Source organism: Rhipicephalus sanguineus, chromosome 2 (genome assembly GCF_013339695.2).
Source record: "Rhipicephalus sanguineus isolate Rsan-2018 chromosome 2, BIME_Rsan_1.4, whole genome shotgun sequence".
Classification (NCBI taxonomy): Eukaryota; Metazoa; Arthropoda; class Arachnida; order Ixodida; family Ixodidae; genus Rhipicephalus; species Rhipicephalus sanguineus.
Window position 1 is genome coordinate 37,480,433 of NC_051177.1, and position 26,457 is coordinate 37,506,889.

The 26,457-nt window shown below is 47.3% G+C and overlaps 1 protein-coding gene across 1 annotated transcript; it reads right to left on the reverse strand.

Moving 5' to 3' along the window:
* Nucleotides 1-1,502: 1,502 nt before the first annotated feature.
* Nucleotides 1,503-26,447, reverse strand: LOC119382777 (post-GPI attachment to proteins factor 2-like). The gene is made up of 4 exons (XM_037650626.2): nucleotides 26,008-26,447; nucleotides 8,906-9,277; nucleotides 7,643-7,751; nucleotides 1,503-3,797 (listed from the first exon to the last, which is right to left on the reverse strand). Exons 1-4 carry the CDS (start codon nucleotides 26,161-26,163, stop codon nucleotides 3,634-3,636), a joined length of 801 nt encoding a protein of 266 aa, XP_037506554.1. The 5' UTR covers nucleotides 26,164-26,447; the 3' UTR covers nucleotides 1,503-3,633.
* Between the last annotated feature and the right edge of the window lie 10 nt (nucleotides 26,448-26,457).

Here is a 26,457-nt window from a genome sequence, read left to right on the forward strand (position 1 = left end):
GTGTCCCTGCTTTGAAATACTGAGGCAACACGCATCTTTTTTTTTTGGAATTATTACAAAGCCATAATTCAGTGGGATCAAATCAACCATTATGTTTCTGCACCTCAAAATGCAAACAATACGTTGGTCCCTGTTGCCGAGGTGAACATGCGGCTGTGTCGTTGTTCTGCTGAGGTCGCCGGTGCGTCTTTCGACCGTAGTAGTCGCATTATTATGGAGGCGGTATATAAAAAGAAAACGCTTGTGAACTTTGATTTATGTGCGCGTTAAGGAACCACATGTAGATCAGAATTGTACGAGAATCTCCTGTTACGGTGCGCCTTATAATGTTCCGTGGACAATTAATGTTCCGACCAGTGGACAATTAACTAAGCTTAAATAGGCGCTATTTACATTTACGACATCACCCGCAGCTGGTGCGGAAACAGCTGGTGTCGCCAGTTCCTTTTCGTTTTTGTCATTTATTCTGACATACCAGGACTCTGCTCATGTGTGAACTGTTCGAAATTTGAGAAGTATTGTTTACCAATCAGTGCTCAGAATATATTCCTATTGAGCTTTTTTTTATATTCCAGCCATATTTAGGCTTTAACGTCAATATACAAACTAAAAAGCTGTCTTCCCGCACCCTATATCATACCGGTAGTTTCAATAATCATTGTAAGATCTGCACTAAACTTTTCGCATGATCCAGTGAGTGAGAACAGAAGTGCGCCTCAATACTGACGCTCAGCAGAACCTATCTTAAATCGATGAATTCAATAGTACTACGAAGTGCCGTTGTAACAGAGCCATTACACGTCAGAGCGTGCACCGTAATTTACAGACATTTCCAATGAGAGCACCAAGGGCGTCGCCATAACCTTTTCGGTCAAGGCGCATGATTTTCTGAGTATTGCTGACTGTTTCGAAGTTACACGATATTATTTCACGGGTCCTGTGCCAGTTCATCCCCCGAAGGTAATTGAGTGTAGATTGTTGTGCAGTCGGTTGTGCTGCGTCTTTCATAAAAATAATTGGGTCGCTGGTTCGTAGTACACGCAGAAGTTAATCATTGGCGCACGTTTAGTCACCATCGTATGCGGAACGAGTTAGGTCGTACGTCGAGTGCGCGAGGGCTTCAGTTTACCTGAAGCTCAATATATGCGTTTTTTCCCCTCGCCACCACTCAAGTGACTGAACAAGTCGCGCACGCAAATCTGTAATGTCTGAAGGCGATTACATATTTCTGTATTGCTCTAAGATCGCCTGACGTCCGCTCAATATCGCAGCAGGAGCCACCCCCCCCCTCCCTTTGTAACGCTTGCTACGACACCAACATTAACAGCTGTCCTTTTCCTTCGTTTTCTTCGTCTTCATAATGGGCGAGGCTCCCGAATGGCAGCCGAAACGTCTCCCATAGTGCGTGTGTGCGGCTTTTAATCTTCAACTACTTACCGAAACCGCCCGTCAAACTCTCGACTTCATTTAAGAGCAGCTGAAGAGAACACAAACAAACGGTGTTGGACAAAAGCCGTCTTTATTGTCAGAGGAGTGTCTCTTTTGAGCAGAAAACTCGCGTCGCCATCCCAACCACCCACCCACGCCATTACAGAAAAAAAAAATGACGACGATGAAGGTAGAAGAGAGGCACGCTACCGAGTGCCGGGAAGAGACATGAGGAGGCGCGCACCCTTCCGTGGAAGTTGCGTTTTCTTGTTTTTTGGTCTACGAGGACGTCCACGCGCGCATGACGCGTTATCGAATCGCTAAACACCACTGGCGCTCGTGCGACGCTTGGGGTTGTATCTTCGAACTTCAGAATCCATCGCGCAGTAAACGGCGGGACAAGCACTTACTTTCAACTAAGGTTTTATTGCAGATCCTGAGCACATGTAAACACGCATCTGAAACTGCAAGAGACAACAATTGATAGCAAGAAAGAAGGCAAATGAGCACATGTCGTCTAAGCCAAAAAAATTGAGAAAAAAAGCTTGATTAATCATTTGACGTAGACGACACGTGTCCATTTACCTTCTTCATTTTCTGCCAGTAGTTTCTTCTTGTAGCAATACTTATTTGCGGACTAGGTGGTTCATACTGAAATCTAGACTTTTGCGCAGGCAGAAAGAAGGAAAGAACTTGGCGACACTTGAGCGTAGAACGTGATAGCGTAATCGGGCCCCGTGCGCATCGCCTACTCAGTTGCTTGCCTGGCGTCGGTTCTCGGTGGATGCCTCAACCGTGCCGTAAGACTGCGCTCTATCCTGCCTCCCTTTTTCCTTCTTTCTGCTTACGCAGCAAGTATGGCTTCCTCCTGCAGTTTTGTTTGCGTGTTTATATACGCTCGGGATGTGCAACGAAACCTAAGTTTGAAAGTAAGCGCTTGTCACGTCTTCACCTTGTTTCGTGTTCGTTTATTGCGCGATGGTTTCTGATGTACGATGAACTACCAGCACGCCCAGACTTCCTCCCTTCTGTCGTATCTTCGCCGTCTCCACGCGTGACCTAAAACGATGTTGTGACTAGTCTGGACAGTGACTCTAAATGTAACACGACCTCCTCCCGCTCGTAATATATTACCCGCAGCGATGTAGGCCTGTGCCGATGCGGCGGCGGCAAAACTGGCTCGCGTACGAGATCTCTGAAGGCGACAACCACATGGAACGCGTTTTCCGACGCAGCGCCGCCGCCGCGTCCGTTTCGCATCGAGTGCATCGTGTTTTTGTTCCGCCGGGGATGTCGTTTTTCCGTTTCTTAGGTGGTACAGGCGGGCTTGTTGGTTGTACAGTGGCCCCAAGACTATAACTGTAACACCAGCAAAGGTGAAATTGGTTTTGAAATACCAGCAGTCGAAACAGTCGTTACGTCAGTGATTGTTTCCTATGTCGGCGCCACCATGCAGTGTTGGCGCCGCTTTGACCACGAGCAGCATGTTGCAACTTATATTGGGCGCTACTGTACATTATCTTGAGAACGGGAGCGCTAGGTTTTAGGGAAAACACGGACAAAGAAGGATACACAGAGCACAGGCGCTGATTTATTGCGTGATCAGCAGCTGTGTTGTGCGTATCATTGCTTTTGTCCGTGTATTCCTGAAATTTTGCGCTCCTGTTATCAAGACAATATCCACTTCTATTGATTGCAACGCAGACCCGACGGTACACAAGACGAAACGTCTCACGAAGTGTCGCGAAATATCACGTGTAGGCCTGCACGTGTTCCAGAGGGACTGGGAGCGACACCAGTCTTGAGCATGCGCAGATGTGTGTCTACCGTCTTTTCAGACAGTGAGAGCTTTCGGCTGATAGTCGGCGTTTTATTGTGTCGTCAGTTTCCCTTCTCGCGGGTCCATTGTCAGCAAGCCTAACTCTTCGGTCTTCTACGAAGGTATTGCGGTTCAACGCGACTCATGCCAGACGTCGCGAAGCGGACGCTCGAAATACGCCGGAAAGGCGTCCCATGTAGTTGCCGCTCCGCGTCGAGCGGCAACGCGAGGGAGCGGGCGCAGGTACATTGGCGCTCGAGAGTCGTACAGCGAGCCTCGAGCGACAGATTAAAGAGAGAGAGAGATAGAGAGATAGCGAGAGAGATGTGAGTGGTGTGTGCGTGGAAGAGAGCGCGCATCCATTGGCACTAGCGGCATGTCGTGTCTCATTGGTCCTTCCGGGAAGAGGAGGAGGAAGAAGAGCAGACGGCCTTCGTCACGGGCAGACCGACGAGCAGCTCCTCGTTGGGGATGTCGTACACGAGGGTCAGGTGGAACGCCATGTTACACAGGCAGATCACGTACTCGCAGATGGAGAACCAGCTGAACGCTGCGAGGAAAAAGAGAAGCGGGGAAATCGGATTAAGGACCGAGAGAACGGACAATGCCGGGTACGAGTATTAGACGTGTCGCCCCGTCCCTGTCACGACGAACGGGCACGAAGGGGCTTAGGGTGGAGGCGAATGCTGTTACTATTATTGCGGTAACGGTAACAGCGCGATAGCGTATAGGCGCTTCCGCCGGTTACCGCGTATAACGGCGTAAAGCCCGCATCTCTTCTCACCCACCCCCACCAACCTCCTTTCAAACACCGTAGTACAGACACAATGCCGGCATTGTCAGTCGTCGAGCTCACTTAGGCGCTGCGCCGTGCTCCCGACTGGGCTGCAGAAATTAGGCGCCTTTTCCTCTTCAAACCACTACCACCACCAGCTCACTTTTACTGACACCGCGTGAACGGTACACAATGTGTACGCACACCACGCAGTCACTGAAGACGTGTCGGGAAAGTTTTGGCGTATCCGCGGAAATACGCGTGCTGGAGAAAGGTTCGTGCCATTCGCTCGAAAGTACACAGCACGAAGTCACAACGAAAAACTCTACGTATTTCTGAAAAAGAAGGCTGCCCATAAGAAAAACGACGATTACGATACTCCATAATGCGAAATGTGAGCAGAGCTCTACGCGTGGTTGCGTGTGACGATATGTTGAGACAAATAATCTGAGAGAAATAAATGTGCGTACAGTTACAGAGTATTCTTAATTTCTCGCTTTTAGTTTTTCATACATTTATTTCGTTTTCGCTTTATCCTTTCGTTTCATTATCTTTTGTATATATATATATATATATATATATATATATATATATATATATATATATATATATATATATATATATATATATATATATATATATATTGTTCTTTTTTCCGCGTCGGTGGCGCGCACTGCAGTTACAGGCAGAAAACTTTATCACTTACATTACTTTCTTTTACTTTTTATAACTATTTTTATTTTCTCTTTCTGCAGCGAAGGCTCCAAGGTAATTCACACGATTCTTTCACCCCTAAGTTTTTGCCGAAATCAAAAAGGTGACGGAGCGGGTCTTATACGAGTAACTACGGTACTGCACCATAGCGAGCCGAGCGACGGCCACAGAGAAGAGAAGGAGCAGTTGCGTGCGCGGCGAGCTATACACTTTTTTTCGCTGACCTATTCCGAGCATCTGGACCACACCACGCCGGAAAGTTCACACCGCCGCCACCTGGTCTCGTGTGCGTCAGCAGCGTGTAAGCAGACGTCCTCTGTAAACTCCTCCGACGTCATATGCTGAAACATCGCCACGCGACTCGCTTGCGAAGGCTCGTCCGCAGTGAGAGCGCTCGCCGAATAACCTTTAATGCTAATGACTGGGGTGTACTAACCGGCGTCGCTTGCGAGGTCCATATATAATCCATTTCGCTCCTCGGTCGATGGGTGCCGTCATCCTGAACGATCACGAAGTCTCTTCACGCTCGATTTTTATTGGTTGCGGCGTTCGGTGACGTAGGCTCGACAAGCCCGCGGCGTTCTGGACGAATGTGTAGCGGATATGTGGCCAGCAGAGTCGCCTAGTTGGTTGCTATAGTTAGTTGGATCGCTACATGTATAGTGCAGCTTCGTGACATATCGGCAGAGCTAAAAACCGGAACACGAAACAGACAGGTCTCTGCTGTCTTCGGTTGTTAGTGTGCCTTGTAGCGCTATATGGGTCGGCAACGTGTCACGCGAGGAGGCGTTTGCTATTTTGCCGGTTTCGATTTTCAGTTGGTCGCTTCTCGGTCGTTCCTGTTCGGCTGTGCATTGAAGCCTCTTCGTACCACTTGAAACTTATAATCTTAAGAGTAAATGTAATGCAAGCAGCATCAGTGTTCATGCTCAAATTACAATGAAAAAATTATACGAGGACAGAAAGGAGACCCCAGGAAACGAGCGCCTTGTGATGTCTCCATTTGTGGTGTCTTGACTTCGCTGTTGTGTCCATGTTTGCACGCCCAGTGTTTTTAACATTAAAGACACATACGTCTTTCTGTTTTTTTTTCGTTCAATGTTATGGGGTAGATTGCATATGTTTCTCGCCACAAGAATCGTTACGCAGCCGCTACAACAATGTAACACAGGCCGCAGATCTGAAGTGGGGGCCCGGCAGGCAGATGTAGTCGAGTGTGATTTTGTGCTCTATATCCCATGGCAGAAAAAAATGTTTTTTTTTTGGGGGGGGGGGGGGGCACGGCACAAGCCCGGTGTGCCACCCCCCTGGCTACGCCACTAAGTACAGCAGTCTGGTCCCGCGGTGCCCTGCGCATCATGGGGTATGCTTGACCAATGCTCTATAAGCTAACGGTACTTACAACGAACGGGGGAGTCTACGATGGGCCACTGCCGCAAGCGCGTATGCGTGTTGGCCGTCCCAGTTCACAAGAGTGATTTCCGTTACTGCCAAGCCAGCGTAATTTTAATTCTTTTTACGGACTTAATTTCCAATGTCGCGCAGTTCGTCTCGTCTCCAAATTTGAGCCAATAAATCAATAAATAACGTTTTCTTTTTCCGAAACCAGTCGCTTTAATATTTCGTCTTGATTATTAGATTTATACGATAGCTTGTACGTCTTGCATTGCATCACTAGATATCTTCTTTCCCAATATCAACCCGAAAAGCTTTTTATGGTGCCCCAAAAACCGTTTCTGAGACCTAAGTTCGGGGCAATATTCAATGCTTCCCATTATATCACAGGAGTCATCTGAAACCACAAGAATAAACATGAGTTCCATGCTTAGGCGTGCACCAATGGGGGGGGTGTTGTGAGAGCACCCCCCCCCCCTATTCACCTAAGAGGGCTCAAAGTCAACCCCATGCCTTATACTCAGTCGGATCTGTCCCATCATTGTTTAAAGAGCAGTATTATAGCCATGCAGATTTCGTAGCGTTAGCTACACTGGCCTAGCCGAGCCAGTTTCGCGTGGCTCCTCAAGAACCGTGCTGCGCATGCGCGAGGATCAGTGATGTCACGCACCGGAGCCAGCACGTCCCGCGCATTCCGCCGCCGCCGCGCGCAACTCGCCGCCGCCGGTCTGCACTTTCCAGAGGAGTGACGTCGTAGCCGTGGCAGACGTATTGGCGCCGGCGCGCGCGCAGCTATTCGCCTTAGCTGTGCAGTCGTCGTCTGACACTGCGCTGTAGCCGCATGATAGCGCCTCTGACTGGCGTTTGCCAGTGTGGTATAGCCATGGACAAGGAGAGCGCAAATGCTGCTCAACGGCGCAGAAGAGCGGAGAAGCTTAACTCATCATATCCCGAAGTATTTGCCTGGCAAAATAAATATACATGTGCCACATAATACGTAAACCGTGTGTGTGTCATCGGAGCAGCAGTAAGCATGATAATCAAGCTAATCCTACACAATCAGGAAAGCTAAGAATAATTAGCTGAACCTTTGCTAACGCTACGTTATCCTGGCATAGCCGAGCTAAGCCACTGCAACGTTTTTTTTTTTTACGATAATGGCGGCCGAAGTCCCTTGATGCTGCATTCCAAGGACCATTTACTTTCCATCCTTGCTCCCGGAAAGCCAGGGACCAAGGGCAGGCCATTATGAAAGCACGTCAACGCTTCATTTTAATTTTTTCATCCATTGTGAAAAATGTTGTCATTTGGACACGACGAACAGGTGGGGGGAGGCTGCGATAAAATGTTGCTCCTTGCCCCCTTGGCCCCACTAATGGGGAACCCTGCGCCCGCCTATGTTCCCATCGTAGCCGAGGTAGCGCAGCACCACATTTCCTTCTACAGTAGTTTCGTTAGGAAGCTCCACGGTCTGAGCTGTAGCTTCGAATAAGTGCAACGCGCAAACTTACCCAGCTCGACGCAGTGGATTCGGTGTTTGTAGAAGAAGAAGAGCATGCCCGCGCTGGCCGCCAGGGTCAGCACCAGCAGTGACAGTTTGAGGCGACGCGACTTGCGTTCCTGCGACAGTCACGAGAACGCACAAATGGAGACTGTTCGCAGAATTACAAGTACTACAGTCGCTAAGAAGCAGAATTCTGTCGTAGTTTAATTCGGATACACACGCCGCGTGCTTTTACATTCAACACGCTGTCCTGACGACATTCTCAATACAACACCATTGCGGCAATAAATAAAAAAATGTCGTTCACATCCAGCGCTAATGCCTTTCCTGTGTAGCGATTGGTGTAGTTCTAAATCATGCGCTAAATGGAGCCCCACTTGTGAAACCTAAGGAAGTGCGCAGCACGGGCACCCAGCGATTCCCGTTGCGCTGTTGTTAGTCTTTGTCTGTGAATGTTCTCTCGCAGGAGTTCGTAAAAACGGCGCCAGAGAGGCGCCGGCGGGAAGAGGAATCGATCGTTTGGCGAGGCGGTGGCGCCCTCTATTGCTCGGCGCGGGTATCAGCCGGGTGTCACTTGCATGTTTCCGAAGCGTTTTTAGCGATCTTAAGCATATTGTTGCGATTACGTCTTGGTTATTTCTGTTAATTATATTATCTTAGACCTTGTTCGTTTACCTTAAACCCGGTTTCGAGCATTGCTAGCGTTGTTTTAGGTCTGTATTGACCACCTGATTATGAGCGTGATCACGCCACATGAGATATATGAATGAGCCCCGCCCCGGTGGTCTAGTGGTTATGGCGCTCGACTGCTGACCCGAAGGTCGCGGGATCGAATCCCGGCCGCGGTGGCTGCATTTTCGACGGAGGCGAAAATGGTTGAGGCTCGTGTACTTAGATTTAGGTGCACGTTAAAGAACCCCAGGTGGTCGAAATTTCCGGAGCCCTCCACTACGGCGTCTCTCATAATCATATCGCGGTTTTGGTACGTTAAACCCCAGATATTATTATGAGATATATGAATGAACGACAAGCCGGGCCCCTAAAGTGCTACGCCCTTAGAACGAACGCTCCGTCAGCATATGACACGAGGACGACGTGCGTATTGCGAAATTTTCTTTCTTACGAACGGAAGGCGTGGTCGACTGCCTGTAGGTTACCTCTACAAATTGTACTCAAGGAATGCCACTACTAGCTACTAGCTGCGCACGTGGGTGAGCAAGTGACGGTCGACGATTACAGAGTGTGGCGCCATTTATCGCCCGAAGATTACCATCTCGGTGTCATCCTTGTGGGCGCACATGTGCACCGCCAGGCACGTGCCGACCATGTATAGCAGCGACGAGACCATGAAGACAATGAAGATCTTCTCGTGCACCGGGTAGTTCTCGCGGTTCGAGACGTACGTGACGCCGACCAGGGACAGGGCCTCGGCCAGGTGCAGCGCGTAGTTGGCGCGCGTCAGGCGCGAGAAGAGCGCCCGCTTTGGCGCCGCCACCAGGGCAGCGCGGCGAGCGAAGTATCGAGGGTAGAGCGACGCGAGCAGAAGCCGGGGTCCCGTGTGCAGCGCGACGCCCATGCGCCAAATGTAGCGCTGCGGCGAGATGCCCGTGATGGCGCTCACCGACGGGCAGAAGTTGTACACCTGCGCAGAACACCCGACAATCAGTGACTACGATCACCAGTGACGGTCAGTGGTGATCGTCAATGACGATAAGCAATGGCGATCAGTGACGATCATCACTGACGATAAGCATTCAATACCAATGAAACGAAGGATTCCATCTGCTGTAATATCTCATGTAGACCAGTCTGCGTTCAGGGACTCGCGTATTTCTCTTAAGACACCTTAAGAAGGAACATAATGTAACGATGATTTGAAAGGTGGAAAGGTCGAACAGGACAGCGTCTCTCAGTCATGGGGGAAGAAATAACTTAAAAGAGAGCATTACGTCACGCAGCCAGCCTCAGCAACCGAACTCTGCGTGAAGCCATTCGCTTCTTCTCCTAACAGTATACCGGCCCAGGATAACAGCAAGAAAATCATCATTTTGTCCGTGACCGAAAAATCGATGAAGATGCAAATAAAATAAATAATAAAAATCTTAGGGACGAGTGAGAATCGAACCCAGGCCGTCTGCGCGGCAAGCAGGTGTTCTACAACAGAGCCACGCTATTCCTTGAAACTGCTTCGGAAAAAATACTATAACAATGTCATGTAGTGGAAGGCGTCTCATTAACGCATGTAATATTGTGTGGCAGAAGCGTAGAATCGCGCCAGGCATCAAAACATGTGAATTGCGCAACGAGTAGGTGATTTTAAAGGCCCACCCATTACAAAGCGCTCAGACATACTTAATAATCAGCAGCAGCAGCAAAAGCATCAACAAAGTCAGCAGCGGCATAGGTTCGCGTGTTGCCTTACGGGCGCGTAGTGGGACTTTCGCTGATTCGCAAAAGGAAGAATTTTGGCGTAGTGGGCACTGCACAACTGTACTTGCAGTAGGCATTCTAGGATAGTTTGAAACGGCCAATGTTACGCGCGCAGTCGTTCGTTTTCCTTACGGCCCGGTTGAGGCATGCACCGAGAACCGAAGCGGGGGTAGCAATTAAGGAGGCGATGCGCACGGGGCCCGATTACGCTATCGCGTTCTATTCTTGAAGGCGGAGCTCAAGCGTCCTCCAAGTTTTTTTTTTTTTTAATGTTTTGAGAGAGGTCTACGTACGTCCCTGTAGAATTCCGATGATGTGTTATTTTACGAGGTCAGTTTAAGAAAAGACACAAAAACAGCAAATGGAGGATGATTGTCAAAGCGAAGCGAAATACTTGCTGAAGTGTATGCGGCTACGGACACTTAAGGCCTGAACACACGTACGCGTTGCAGCGTGTCAGCGCGTGACTTTTTGACGCGGCGTCGCGCCCTCTCCCTATTGGAGGAGAGGGCGCGCCCTCTCTCCCCATAGGGAGAGGGCGCGACGCCGCGTCAAAAAGTCACGCGCTGACACGCTGCAACGCGTGACTTTTTGACGCGGCGTCGCGCCCTCTCCCTATGGGGAGAGATGGCGCGCAGCTTCGCGTAGCCCAGCGCCCTCTCCTCCAATAGGGAGAGGGCGCGACGCCGCGTCAAAAAGTCACGCGCTGACGCGCTGCAACGCGTACGTGTGTTCAGGCCTTTATTGGTTACTCCTGTGCGACAAGTGCGTATTGTGACGCTGCGTACAGCCTTCAACATGGACCGACGTCGCAGACCACATCAATTACTTCTGCGAGGACGCATGTCGTAAATGTGCTCACGTCATCCGTCACTTTCACGAGCACCAATTACGGAGGACGCAATATACTCAATGTAATGGTGGATCGGCCACACTGATCACCGTCTTCGATTACACTTGTCTCCTGGATTCGGCACACATTTGATTGTACACTTGCATCAAGGATATGCTCAGCCTTACTGAGCCAGGTAGCCGCCGTTCACGCAAAAATTGGGATGGAAATAGCGAATGTACAGCTTTACAAAAAAAAAGAGAAAAGAATAAGTAAGAACGAAAACCACGAAATGGACGTAAGGAGGGAGTCCGGCGCAACGTTCGCGTCACCAAGCGGCGGCGGAAGTACGCCAGGTTCATCACTTTACGTTGACGCGAAAACATATTGCCTTGACGCATGCGCGTTCGCGCGCGCCCGGCGTCTTTCATGTATGGCTTTGCGCGGAGTGTCGCGATTTTCGTTATTAGAGCGCAGCTAGGCGCCCGTTTCCTACGTTGAGCGGCGTCGCCGTCGCCGTCGGTGGCGTAACCGATATGCATGAAAAAGTAACTGAGAGACATGAAAAAAAAATCAAATGAGAAAAAAAATAGAATACCCGGGATCAAATGGGATTTGAGCCCGGGCTCTCTAAGTGGCAGTCAAGAATTCTACCACAGAGCCATGCTGGTGCTTGAAACTCATTTGCAAAAAGACCCTATGCAGGCGTCATGTCGGGCAAGGAATCTCGTTAACCTATGTAATATAGCGTGGCAGAAGAGTAAAATAACAACCAATCATCACACAATGCTAATTGCGCAACGAGTGTGTGATTTAATGCTTCCCACCCACTGCAAAGTGCTCAACCATAACTACAGCTAAGATGCTAAGACGTAGGGTGATGTGCCCCGTTGGGCACGTTGGTATTTGCCTCTCTCTTAATTATTGTGTACCTGTATTGTTTAAATAAACTTCACTTCACACGCGGAGACATGTCGGGCGCGATTATTTTAAGAGTGCATAGAATGAATTCTCCAAAGACCGTGCTAACAATTTTGCAATCTCACTCCCTACAAAGATCCCAATGTATTTGTCAGGACCCCAAATATCCGAACGCCAGTTCGCGTGCAGCCCAACAGTACGAGTGAGGAAATGAAACGCGAGCAAAGTTTGACGCCGCGTTTGGAAATGAAAGGTAGCACGACAGCGGGAACTCATTCGCCTATATTTCGTGTCCGTGTTTTGCATCAAACGCATATATAAACACACTTCTCGGAGCAACAGTCGAAAGTTCCATATACGAAACGCTCGCGCGCGCGGCTTTTATCAAGGCACGAAAGTCAAATGCGAAGCAAAGTTTCTGTATATGCTATAGCGAGAAGAGAAAGTCTGACAATGGAAGAAAATAAAACGAGGCGAAGAAGAAGAAGGAGACAATGAAAACGAAGAAGAAATGGCGTGCCTATCTGTCCGCCGGGAAACGTTGCAAGATTGCTGCGGTTCAGCACTGCGGGAGAACAACCACGCGAACATGGCTGTAATACAGAGAAAAAAAAAAGGGCCGCGCTTTGATGCACCGGCGGATTGAAAAAACCTGCTAGCGGATGCACCATTTCGGCGAGTGAAAAAGCGCAGGCAGTTTCGTAAGCAATTTTGCGAGGCCGCAGCGCGTTCGACCGAAACCACCCTTTCATTCGTATATTTCTTTTTGTCTGTGTACGCTTTCTAGTTCTGCAATGGCCCGTGGCTTCATTTTTTGCTGCCGCAAGCACTTTGATGATTGAGAGGAAAATTTTTCTCTTCGCTATATGGAGATACTTTAGGGAGCGCCTGGACCTATCACCACATGGTCTGACGGCTTCTCGGCGGATTGAAGTCGACTATGTGGCCGGCAGCTGTCGGGGCTTGAAGGTGTATGCCTGCAAAGTCCGCAAACATTTTACAGCGAGGCATTCTATTGAGAGCTCGGCTTTCAGAGCATCTTTCGGGTCAGCATACAAAAGAAAAGTCTGAGCTAAATTATGAAAAAAAAAAGTCTATAGTGTTGTAAACTAGGACGTACAAACTATCGTATAAAAGTATAATCAAGACGAAATATACAACAGAGCATTAATCAATTATATGCAGTATGTGTAAAGCAGTCCCGTACCAGGAATTTTTTTCGGGGGGGGGGGGGGGGGGACTTGCTGAAAGGCTTGAGTATTTGAGAAAAACTCTTATTTTCATTTGTTTATTTTCGGTAAAACACCATGTATTATAAAAATTTCGAGAGGGGGGGGGCGCCCCCCCCCCCCCCTGGCTACGGGCCTGGTGTAAAGCCTCACGTATTTACTCACATAATACGAACACTGGCTGAACGTTGGCTATTAGCTCTTATAGTTATAATTAGCTCTTGCCTGCGCTAAGTGACCATATATTTTATGGTCTGTTTGAACAGACCATATAGTATAACTACCTCGGGTCAAACGACAGTCTGTGTGAGTTCGACTTCGTGATCATATCAGCACGAATTTATGTAGCTATACCAAGTTCGTTTCTCTAGAAACGGAGATTGTGGACATTCCGCGCAAGACGCAAAAGAGGAGACTTGTGCGCGGCACTCATTTAATTAAATGGAGCACCGCCTGCGCTAATGCGAGCCGTGCGAGGTCCGGCGCCGTCGTGTCAACAGACCCAACTTGGTAGCACCTACTTACGCTCGCTGTCACTAAAGTCCTTCCTTATCTGTCTAGGAAAAGTGAGGGTGCACTTAGCGCCCCCCCCCCCCCTCGCCATACAGCATCGGGCTTGTTATGACAATCTGCAGAAAGCACTCCTCGCTTCCCGAGTGTAATCTCAAGGTTTACTCTCTTATCTCTTTCGAGTATTTGCCCGGCTCTCTTTTCGCACTTTATCCTACACTACGAGACGCCCGAAAGCGGAATGTGTCGGCTCCTCGTTCATTAAGGCGGGTAAAAAAAAAACTTTAATTAATATTGCCGGACAAGTGTATGGCGAATAAGATAAAACAGAGGGATCCTTTGCCTTCGGCTTACGAGTCTTAGGAGGAACAGTAAGAACAAATAAGAGAATCGGGGACACTAATTAGCTGCCTAAAGGAGCTTTCAGGTAATAAAAATGTCTGTGAATGAAGGTAAAGCAAATGAGCCTGCACGCCTACGAGCAGTAGCTCTTTGAAAACTGGCGAATCTATCATTTTCTTAATAATTGAATCGTAGAGGAAGTCTGCAAACGAGGTGCTCGCAATCGCAGATTTTGCACACATACACAGGCGCACACACACGCACATCGTTGCCGCATACAATTCACTGTACCAAAATGGCGGCTGGAATCTTAAACGCTCTTTTTTGTTCTGTTTTAACTTGCTTGCTCTTGGTGGTGCCAAATGCCCTGACAGTCACGTCTGCGCGTCTGCAATATGTATCATTCATGTTCGTTCAGAGGCTGAAACGTACATTAAGAAGAAATATCAAATAAGTTAAAACTACTACTGCTTACAATTTCAGAAATGTGCTTGTTTTACTTCGGATTAGAAAAAAAAAGAGAACAGTTCTTATTTATTAACGGAAGAAAATCAAGGCCGAACTAAGTTCCAGATTTAAATTTCGCGCCAACGTCGCCGCATTGATTACGTGCGCCTATCTGACGTCATTGAATTCCGAGCATTTCTCGCACATCTTAAATCCGCTTTCATTCCCCTTGCTCTTTCTTCTTTTTTCTTTCTTTCTCTAGAATAAAAGCCACATCAGCTATGATCGTTCGTTCTTTCAATTTAAAGAAGATATCTATAATCGACTGATTTCACGCCAAACGCTCCAGCCGTAAACTCGATTATCTCCGATTTAGTCTTTTTTTTTTACCGCGGACATTTATTGAGCCTTAAAAAAATATTCCCGGAATATTTCGCGTCCATATTTTTTTTCTCCGCCTGAGCACCATTTACATTGAACGCTTAAAAGAAAACCACCGTGCTCAATGAAGAAAAATACGAACTGCAATCGAAAAGAAAAAAAAAAGAAAGCAAACGTCACTACCAAAATCTATGCGACATCACAATGCGTGTTATATATAGTGCAGTAATTCGAACATGGAGGCGCCACTTCGCTCTTACATGCGCTTTCTTTCTTTCTTTTTTTCTTTTTTTCTGACTCGTCAGGCCTTCGGTCGCCCCGGAAGAGACTGGCCTACTCGCAGAGGAGTAATCAATACCGATTAACTTTAATCTTTCGATTTAGTGTCGCGTACACGGAGACGGCACGGTGCGGAAGAGGCGCCGTACAGCTCAGCCGCATCTGCTACACAATGAATCTTAGCGGGCGCCAGACACATGTACAGTAATTACGCGGGACATCTCGGCCGTTCTAGAGCGACAACCACAGCGGACGGGAAAGAGAGAGAGAGAGAGAGAAAGAGGCACGAGAAAAGGACTAAGGGGAAATAATAACACTGGAGTTTTGATAGGCCGGAGCGTCTGCGACCCGTCGCGCGCGCGCTGATGACCCCTTTCTCCTTCGCCGGCAGTTAGGTGACAGCCTTTGCCCTAGCGTCTAGTTTATGGGCTTTGCATATTTAGCGCGCAGTTATCCCAGAAATGCCTTCCTTTTTCCATCCCGCGACCATTGAGGACGCTTCTCCTTCCCGAAGCCTTGACCACCGCATGCAATTCAGTTCGCGCCGCTGTTCTCCTGATAAATTCACGCCTTTCTGGACAAGGGTCTTCGCACATTCCCCCCCCCCCCCCCTCCCTTCCTCCCGCGGCATGCATGGTCTGCGCGTGTCACGAAAACGAGCTCTCAAAAAGTAGGCGGATCAAAAGATCTCCTCTGGTCTCTCCTAAACTGCTCCCTGGGGTTGCTGCAGTCGCGAAAGCGCGCGCTGCGTAGTGGATGTACGCTTGAAAGGTTCAGCGGATTTGAGCCAGTGCTTGTATAACCGACTTTTTTCTCCGTTTTTTTTTTTACCGTTTCACTTTTTTTAGGAGGAAAAGATTCCCGCGGTACCCATAACTCATTCATGCACGTCCCTTCATTTTAGATTTAGGACCCATTTTCCTTGCCGGACCATTTCGTCTACACTCTCTGGCGGTGCACTTTTCGCGGAACGTTCCGAGACTGGTCATATTTATTATTTTTTTTGTTTTGTCGCTCATCTGTTAGCTTTACTTCAGGAGGTCTTCATTACATATACAGTACGTGTGGGCGCGCTCTCGATTAAGAAATTTTTCAAAGAAGATTAGAGCTCGGAGGGACAGTCTTTTAACGCCGGTCTCTCGGGAGAACAATATACGCTGCAGTGCGCATATGCGGGCTACACGGGCGTACTTGCCCAAGACGTCTCTCTTTCGCGGGAGAAAAAAATGTCCGAGTGTCTCGCAGTTTGATTAGCGCGTCAAGCGGTGCTGAAAAGTACACGGATGCGGGCTGCTTCGGAGAAATATATCTAAGGAATGGATGCCTGTGTAAAACAAGGCACGGCGGTGCGACACACGGTGTGTGCGTGTGCGTGTGTGTGCGTGCGTGTGTGTGTGTGTGTGTGTGTGTGTGTGTGTGTGTGTGTGTGTGTGTGTGTGTGTGTGTGTGTGTGTGTGTGTGTGTGTGTGTGTGTGTGTGTGTTGTGTGTGTGTGTGTGTGTTGTGTGTGGTGTGTGTGTGTGTGTGGTGTGTGTGTTGTGTGTGTGTGTGTGTGTGTGTGTGTGTGTGTGTGGACTCACTCAGATTCACTCAGACTCGGACATACGTGAGTCTGAGTCTGAGTGAGTCCGGGAGAGTAATATTTTGGTCAGCTTGAATCCGAGTGAATCCGATTGAGGAAGATTTTAGTGAGTCTGAGTCCGAGTGAGTCCGGTTTAGTAAAATATTGGCGAGTCTGAGTCCGAGTGAGCCTTAAGCGCAAAATATATTTTTTGAGTGAGTATGAGTGAGCGCCACCTTTTATTGACGACCTATCTATCCTATCTCTTCACTTATCCGCATTACTACCAGCCTTATATCGGCTTACGTTTGTACTCAACTTTCTTCACACATATCTCAAAGCACTAGCGTTCATGCGCCACGTCAATGTTTATTGATCAGAGGCGTGAGACGGGGGAGCGGGTGCTAAGACCTCCCCCTACGGACTCTTTCATAGGATGTTCTCGTGTGAGTCGCATTTTCATAAAAATGTCCTTACTGGATTGCAACCTCTGGCAACTCCTATTTGAAGCTACAAAATCAAAAGGCGTATCGCAGAGCACCGATTATGTCAGATATTGGCGTTAAAGAGCACTGACAACATGATCGGAAAAACTAATTTTACGCCAGCGGACTCATGAGTCCACTCACTCCGGCTCACTCAGACTCAGCTCAAGCCGTGAGTCTGAGTGAATTCGGCTGAGCAATATGTTGGTGAGTTTTAATCCGAGTGAGTCCGGTTGAGAAAAAGTTTAGGGAGTCTAAGCTTGAGTGAGCTCTTAGAGCAAAATATATTTCTTGAATGAGTCTGAGTGAGTTCCAGCTTCTTTGCCGACCTGTGGTGGCGGGCACGATCGAAAGTGCATGAACTGGAAAACGGCGCATACAAATTACGCATGTGACCGGCGCATCCTCGAGGGCCTCGTTACCGCCAACCAGTGGTGGCGGTAACGGGTTACAAGTAACGCCGTTACCGGTAACGCGTTACATTTTTCGGTAACTTAGTAACTTATTCGTTACCTTTTAAAGAAAATGAATTCTAAGGGCTCGTTTTTCTTTGTTAGACACAATATTAATGAGAATTCGTCTGTTCTCATTAATATCGTTACCTTTTCGGAATTGCAACGGGTAACGTATACGCTTCAGTTAGCATTTTTCGGTAACGTGAGGTGTCACATTACTCGTTTCCTTTTATTGCATTCATCCCGGGAGTTTTGGAGTTTTACACAAACCTCCTTTCGCTGAGATAGCCCCGACATTCTTTTGTCGCGTCGGCGGGCTGCTGCCGGCCCGCGAGGCGTTAAGAGTATCATCGAATGCGTCCGTCGAGCGCCTACTTAGCGTAGGTGCGGATGTATTCATTAAGAAGCTAGGCAAGCTGTCCGCTGACAGCTTTGAAATGCAGCTCTTGCTTAAATTCTGCAAGTTGTAGTACTCTAGCGCTGGTTATCAACTTTGTTTTCAAAAACTTGGAGGACGCTTGAGCTTGAGCCCCGTGCGCATCGCCTTCTCAATTGCCAGCCTAGCCTCGGTTCTCGGTGCATGCCTCAACCGTGCCGAAAGGAAACGAACGCCTGTGTGCGTAACATTGTCCGTTTCAAACTATCCTATAATGTTTACTGCAAGTACAGTTGCGCAGTGCCCACTACGCCGTAATTCTTCCTTTTGCGAATCAGCGAAGGGCCCACTACGCGTCCGTAAGGCAACACGCGGGCCTAGGCCGCTGCTCGCTTTGTTGATGCTTTTGCCGCTGCTGATGATTAAATGTGTCGGAGCGCTTTGTAAATTGGTGGGCCTTTAAAGCACCCACTCGTTGCCCAATTCACACATTTTGACGCCTGGTGCGATTCTACACTTTGGAACGCAATATTACATGCGTTAAGGAGACTCCTCCCACTACAAGACATTCATATAGTGTTTTTTTTTTTTTCGAAGCTGTCTCAAGCAATGGCGTGGCTCTGTGGTAGAACACCTGCGTGCCTCGCAGAAGGCCTGGGTTCGATTCTCACTCCAACCAAATATCTTTATTTTTATTTTATTTGAATCTTTCTCGATTTCTCGGTCACGGACAAGATCATGATTTTTCGCTCACAACCACCGACGCCGACGCCGGAATTTCTGCGAAACGAGCTCTTTAACGCTATCGCGTTAAAATGAAATTTGCTTCTTTCTATCGGCAGCTGCGGGTATACGTTTTCTGACTACAATATTTGAGCATCTGTCTTCTTAGTAGAAGCACACCGTCATGATTACCGCAAATTTATTGAGAGTTGAGGGACATTTTCTTTGCGGAAAGCGCTGATGATTAAATCTTATTTTGTGTTTAATATCACACTGGGAAAAATGGCTTATTTACCATGTGCCACAGAGTTAGAAGCCATCATATGTAACTACAGGCAATTTAGTAACCTTCATAGACAGAGCTTCACAGGCCCCTATAATACTGCTGGGTCCGGCATATTTGTGCAATGAATTCTCGTTAAATCAGTATTTCAGGCAAAATCGTTCTTTGGGTTAGAAGTTTTACGAGGAATGTAAATACGATCATTATAACATTGTTAATGTGGGTTCCTGCAGCGAAGACGCGCTGATTCAAAATTTCTGACCATGGAGTAACGGCTCAAGTAACGTGCGTTACTTTTCTTTTCTGTAACAGTAACGGTAACGCGTTACCTTTTTTTTAGGTAACGTAGGGTGGTAACGAGTTCCTTTTTTGTTAGCGTAACGAGTAACGTATTTAGTTACATTTTTTCGGTAACGGCTACAACACTGGTGTACACCCGCATTTCTGTCCACTCACCGGGCGCCGGGTATTTTTTTTTTTTTTTGAACTATGCCGTCGCCTCTGCCACCGAAATCTGTAACTCATAGAAGCTTCGCTTAAACAGGAAAACATATGAAATCCCTTTTCAGCCGATGTTCGTCCCTTTGGACCAGACTTGGCAGTAATGATTTTATAATGAAATTAAAGAAATTTAACTACTTCTTGCAATGCTCTTGTGAGTAATGTAATGAATTACTTTTGACGGCCGGTAATTTAGTAATGTGGTGAATTCCTTCAAGCGAGCAATTTCAAGAAAACTACTCATTACTTTCCCAATTACTTTTGACGTAAGTATAGTATGTCCGTTTCCCTTACGGCTTAAAAAAAAACGGACGAAAAAAGGAAAGGAAAAAGAGAAATACACGTTAATCTGAGCGCCAAGCCTCAAGCGTGGGAAGCTGAACAAAGATCTCCGAGATTTCAGTGTATATGAGCTGTAAATAAAGTGTACACGTCGTGCATGAATAGTGAACTTTTGTTTAAGTAATTTCAAAGTAAATTTCATTACTTTCTAACTACATTTACAACAAAAATGTAATGTAACTTAATTACTTTTTAGAAGTAATTTTGGCAGCTTTGCTTCGGACTTCGGACTGAAAAAAAAAAGAAAAAAAAACACAAATCTTTCCTTTGTAGAAATTTTATGCCCCAACTGACGAACAATAGTAATGAACAAGACGGAATGTCTGCACGTTCCAGCAGTCGACTAGGCTGGTTATGCCTACAACTCGTAGATTGTTAGCCGCAATAGAATAGAAATTTCGTCAAATTGGCGGACTAGTGTAATGGAAAAGCGCGAACATGGCGAAACACACAGCGGAGAAAATAAGAAATGAAAGAGGTGCGGCGCCTGTCGAGTTTATTTCTTTGATCATTGTGTTGTAATTGGCGCTGCTTCATTATGCCATTCGTTAGCCGGCTGATAAGGTTTTCCATACGAGTTGCGAGAGCGGTCGCAGGACGGACGTTCAGCAGGGTCTAAGAAAATTTCAGCAGATTGGAGGCGCCATGTCAACTCATGCAGATAGAAGTGAGATGGCACAACGTAACACGTGTATATACTAAAAAAATAAAAGAATCCTTTCACTCCTTTTTGTGCATTCTGGCTTGCCACGTATATGACTCTCTTTAGAGAGACACGTGAACTCTCTTTGGAGACCATTATAATCTCGTCGGTGAGTGGTGGGACCTAAAAGGCGGGAAGAAGCTTTTTGACCCCGGCCCTCGGCATCCATCGGCATCCCAAATGATGGAATGTTGGAATCAATAAAGTTTCAAAGTTTCAAAATAGGGTTTTCGTGCCTCTTTAAAGAGAGTCATGCACGTGGCAAGTCAGAAATCACCGTGAAAGCGTCACACATACCCCCTACCCCTTTTTTTTTTCTTAGAGTGTATGCGCACATGAGCGAAGGCCGTGAAAGTCTTTAATGGAAAACACCGCCAGTTAACTATTATATATTTACTTATCCTTACATTTGCCAGAGTTATTGAGTGAAGCATTGTATTAACTAGAACATGCTAACTCTAGTCGCAGTAACTGCATTCCTTTGCACTCACTTTTTTTTTTCCTCTTTGCTCGATGCTATTTATGCTCGGTACAGCTTTTTTATTTTGATACTGTCACTCCAATCATTTCTACGTCCTACTCATAGGCGTGCGCAGGGTTCCTCATTAGGGGGGGGCGAAGGTTCATCGCAGCGCCCCCCCCACCCTAAAAAGTCCACGTATGGGGCAGATTTTGCGCCCCCCCCCCCCTCTTAGGTGACTAGAAGGGTCAATGTATGGGGCAGATTTTGCGCCCCCCCTCTTAGATGATTAGGGGGGGCGGCCGCCCCCCCCTGCCCCCCCCTCTGCGCACGCCTATGGTCCTACTGCTGGTTTACGCTCAACTGCACACGCTGCAATGCAGTCGGCTAATACGTTACCGACTGCGGGAGGTCCTTCGAGAGCTTTTCTTTGAAGACCTCCGCCTGAAGTGACAATGCAAACCGCTCGAATGGACGACGACAGCAGAGGAGAACACAACGGGAGCGCTAACTCCGTTGTCGTCGTCCATACTCGAGCGCTTTACGTTGTCACCTACGTCACAGCAACACGGCCCAGCCTGAAGCTCTTGCGTGTACCTAACACTAGTGTTTACTTGTACTCAGCTAGTTAACGTTAAACTTGAGCATTGTGCTGATATAGAAATGAACCTATATTTTTCCCATTCCGGCATCTTTCACAGCTGTGCAGGGAACTTAATTGGCGCCGAAATGACGAGAACGATTGCCTCGTGATAAACTTTGCTCACAAATACCATAGTAAGCAGCGCCCCAAGACAGGACAACAGAAAGGAAAGACGAAGCGTGCGCCTGTTTTCGTCTTTCCTTTCTGTTGTCCTGTCTAGTTGCGCTGCTTCGATTGTATTTATGAGCAAACACCAACTCGCCCGGCATTGAACACTTTGTTCACTGATAAAGGGATGAGTTGTCGCCATTTTCCGGCGACAAATAACACACCAGGTCGTGCGTTCAAGCGTTCTGTTTTTAACAGAGCCTGCGAATGCCTGGCACACGCCACTACGATTAATCACGATGTATTCCAGTCAGGGCGCAGCCCCCCCCCCCCTTTTTTTAAAGGAGGGGCTCTGCCCCCTCTGCCCCCTCTGCAGTCCAACTGTGTCACTGATGCACCCATTTGACAAGTTCCGGAGTTAATTTTTTTTGGCAGTAGTAGTTTGTGCGGGGAAATTATAACTCTGCAACTTTCCAAATAATGATGCAATCGCGATTATTCGGTTGATGGGGCGTCAGCAAAACAGAAGAAAACAGGTATTGTCGTACTGCTGAATGCAATTCACCGAGACACTGCACACCACGGGTCACCACCCTGTTCGAGAAAGCTTCTTGGCTCAGCACACTGTTTCACGAGGCACCTGAGCGTGAAGCTACCTGCTCGTGAATCAGTGAAGATTCACCTTGGTCTCTTTAGCTTACCACTCAATCTTCATTCATTTAGTTGCGCATTACAAGTCTGGTGTAATGCCAAAGACGCATGTATTTTGCTGCTTTTTTAGGCAAGTAGTAGTGAAAATAAAATATAGCATATTTGTCGTGTCAACGAATGTTATTTACGTTGACCTCACATACCTTTAAGCCATTACATCCCGAGTTATTTTTAAAAAAATCGTTCCCAAAATAGTTTCATTTAATGGTTGATAAATGCCCGAAATACAATCGGAATATTATATGTATTTGTAGAGCATTCATATGCATTTGTTCAATTCTAGAGACAGTTGCCATCAATGCACCGTGAGCATCGCAAGAACCTCTCTTAAAGGGGCCCTGCAACACTTTTTCAGCATGGTCAGAAAAAGCTGCCGATCGCCTGAGAACACGCGAAGCAAACACTGAAGCAGCACGCTGCCTGGAATTTGCAATTCATTCTCAAAATCACCTAGAAAGCGTTCCCTCTTCTTTCTACAAGTGATGCCATATACCCAAATGCACAGCCATTGGCTGGTTTGAGCATCGTGGGCTGCACAATTACAGCGGCCGCCACGAGAGGCCGCCACGTGCCCCCGCGCTCGCTCGCGATCACACTGAAAGTTAGCCGCGCGTTCGAAATAAAAAAAGAAGAAAAAGTGCTGAAGGTCATGACGCGCGCGTGACGTAACTTCTTTCCCCCCATGCCATCCCTCCTTGCTTAGCTTCCAGCGCGTTCGTAGGGACGAAAGAGGAGAGAAAGCAATTACAGCCTGCGACAAATCTAACTCCGCTCGTACTTGACGGATTCTGGTGGTCGATTCGTGAGGCAATAAACTCCTTTAATGAAGCCATTCGCATTTCACTGGGAAAAGTGTTGCAGGGCCCCTTTAACGCTTAATCTATGGGATATATATATATATATATATATATATATATATATATATATATACCTACGTGTTGCCGCCTTATGAGGGGCCCCCTCCAATGAAGAAAGACTTTAAGCCCTGATTTCAGTCACTACACATATAGCAAATTCCAGCGTCTTCAAAGAACTGAACGGCTCTCATTGCTTTGTGATCATTGATCTCATTGCTTTGTGCCGTGCGACCGGCTCTCATTACACGTCGGTTTTGGGATATATAGGCTCATGTATATTAAGCGGAAGAAATGGACCTGGGCCGGCCACGTAATACGTAGGACAGACACATTACGTGGCGAGAAAATAACAATGTCTGGGGTTTTACGACGAGGCAAAACCTCGATACGATTATGAGGCACGCCGTAATGGAGGGCTCCGGAAATTTCGACCATCTGACGTCCTTTAACGTGTACCGACAACGCACAGTACACTGGCCTCTATATAGTACCATTACGCCTCCATCGAAATGTGACCGCCGCTGCCGGGATCGAGCCCGCGACCTTCGGGTCAGGAGCTGATACGTGGCCAGATGCGCAATAAGTTAGAGCAACGGAATGGTTACCAATTAAGAGATGGGAAACGCAACCGAGTACGCGGCAGCGAGTTAAATGTAATGACGAAATTCGCAGCATAAAATGGAATCAGGTCGCACAAGGTAGGGCAAACCGGACGTTATTGGGAGATGCCTTCGTCGTGCAGTCGACATAAAGACGGGCTGAAAAGAACGGTGGTGGTGATATTTGCGATCTCGTTTACAGATCAGCGTTTTAATGTCGTTTGGACCTTTCGCTATGGGTCCAAATGGGTAATGGGCAATTTGTGCTATGGTCCTCTGTGACACTTGTGGACGATGGCTATGAAGATGACGATAATATCTGAGATATCATTTACAGATCAGCGTTTCAATGTCATTTGGACATTTGGCTGTGGGTCCAAATGGGTGACGAGCAATGTTCCTGTGTTTTATGTTCCTATGTGCCACTTGAGGACCGAAGGGACACATAGCTTTGGCTGTGACGTTGGCTACGGGTCCTTTGTTCTTGTTTTTCTTATGGGTCACACTTTTCTGCATATTTGTAGGACAAAATTTAAACTGAATTGGTTGAATCCATGGTATGGACAACGGTACGAGCGTATCTGTGCAGGTATCGAAGCACGCAAGAGCAAGTACATATTGTGCGCTGTGCGCAACAAGGTGATAGTTAAAAAAAGAAAACATTTAGAGAAAACAAACAGCATGTAACTGTCTTCTCGTACTAGCGCTTTCGAGTTAACGAATGACAAACAGCCGATACCAATACAAAAAAAAAAAAATTCTTTAGTTGCACACAAAGTGCACGAATTCCACCGGTTATATATGAATGAGCACACATTGCGTACGCATTGCAGAGGCCACAATTCGCAGCATAATTTGAATGTCTTACTTGTATCAGGATTCCCCCCCCCCTCCCAAGAAAAAAAAACCTAAAAAAAAAACCGCCTTGGTTCGCTATTAGATTTTGTGAAACTTTTGTAAAACAATATTTATTTATTTATTTTACTTACTTATTTATTGTCACAGTAAGGAACAATGCAAACTGCGGAGTACACAACACACAATTGTTTTTTTCTTTTTTGTGCAGCCTAGAGTGCAGACCTGTGGCTACCGCGAAATAATTTTCTAACTATAATTAATTTCCAGGTGCTTCATTGTCATTCAAAAGCGCATGCAGTCACGCTTCCTTTGAGGACACGTATACACACTAGTACTTATCTACGCAAACTACGCAATCATAGCCCCTAAAGCTTTACATCCGCAGCAGTGGCTTATAAACGCTACGCGGTTCTTTACTTTTTAAAAGTACAAGGTAGCGTGTTCGATACCCCACAGCGCCGGTCACATTCCGATGGGAGCAGAGCCGATTGTGTGATAACATTCTGATAAACGTTAAACACGTTTAATCTACAGGTTGTTAAAAAGTACTGCGGATTTCAGCACCACGACGTATGTCACTGCACTCGCATAGCCTTGGATATGTCAATCCCGTAGGCGTAGCAATAGAAAAAAATTAAGTTTTTAGGAGTATATATACACCCACACCACATACAAACACACGAACGTACAATGCACATAAAAAGGTCGACCCCCCCCCCCCCCCAAAAAAAAAAAGCCCGACCTCCCTGATAGGGATTGCTCCTGGGCAATCTCTATTAAATATTTAAATTGAATATGTTATGACAATAAACGAATTTATTACGTCACTGAAAAGAATAGGAACAAACATTCGACAAATTTGACGCTTTTGTGGTGTTATAATTATTAATACGCTAAACGCTTGTACCTAGGGAAACGAAATACGGGAAACTCGGTCATCATAGGAGCTGCGCGATGATGACTGATGGTAGGGACACACAGGCCCTTTCTACTACGATGTTGCACAGGCAATCGCAACTATTAGTAGAAGCGCGAGAGCTGCAAATTGCCTAAGCAGACTGCTCGCTACGTGCCGGTAGCCCGAAAATGAGCGGCGAATTACACTCGTTTTCAGCTTTTCGCGTGCTCGCGCGCGACTGATGCCTTTGCGCACGACACCAGAGCTATGTGGCGAAGAAAACTTCGGCGGCGATAAACGTGGTTACACTTCGCGAGAGCGCTTTCAAGGTTATGCAAGAAACAAAAATAAAGCGGAACCGTACCTCGATGCGGCGAAAATCAATCGCGTTACTAGAGCGGAGCAGGCGTCGTTACGCGTGGAACGTTATCAGGCTCACCTTGCAAACCGTCGTATTCACAGCGGTGTACTGGAACAACATTGACGTGGCGAAGCAGAATAGCAGCGTGAATAGGGGCAGCGCGACGGTAAGGTAGGCCAGGTTGAGAACCTTGATTCTCAACAGCACGTGCTCTATTGGTACTGACGCATCCATCTCTGCGCACCGGTATACTGTGAGACTGTCCACTTCTCCGGATGACTTTAGGAAGCTGCTCTCCACCGGCGAGGCCCAGGGCCCGCTGCCATGGAATTTAGAGCCTGAACTTGGCGCCGCGGGTCATCATGCGATTAAACACTGTCCATGCAGGTCTTCCGGAGGACTCGGGTTCCCTGAGCAACGCATTAATTCAAAGGGAAACCTAACCGACGCCCGCGGACAAAAGCGGCTCTACCATCAGTAGCGATCGGCCATTACACCTCCGAGGAGAGCCGAAGAGGGGCGCCACTG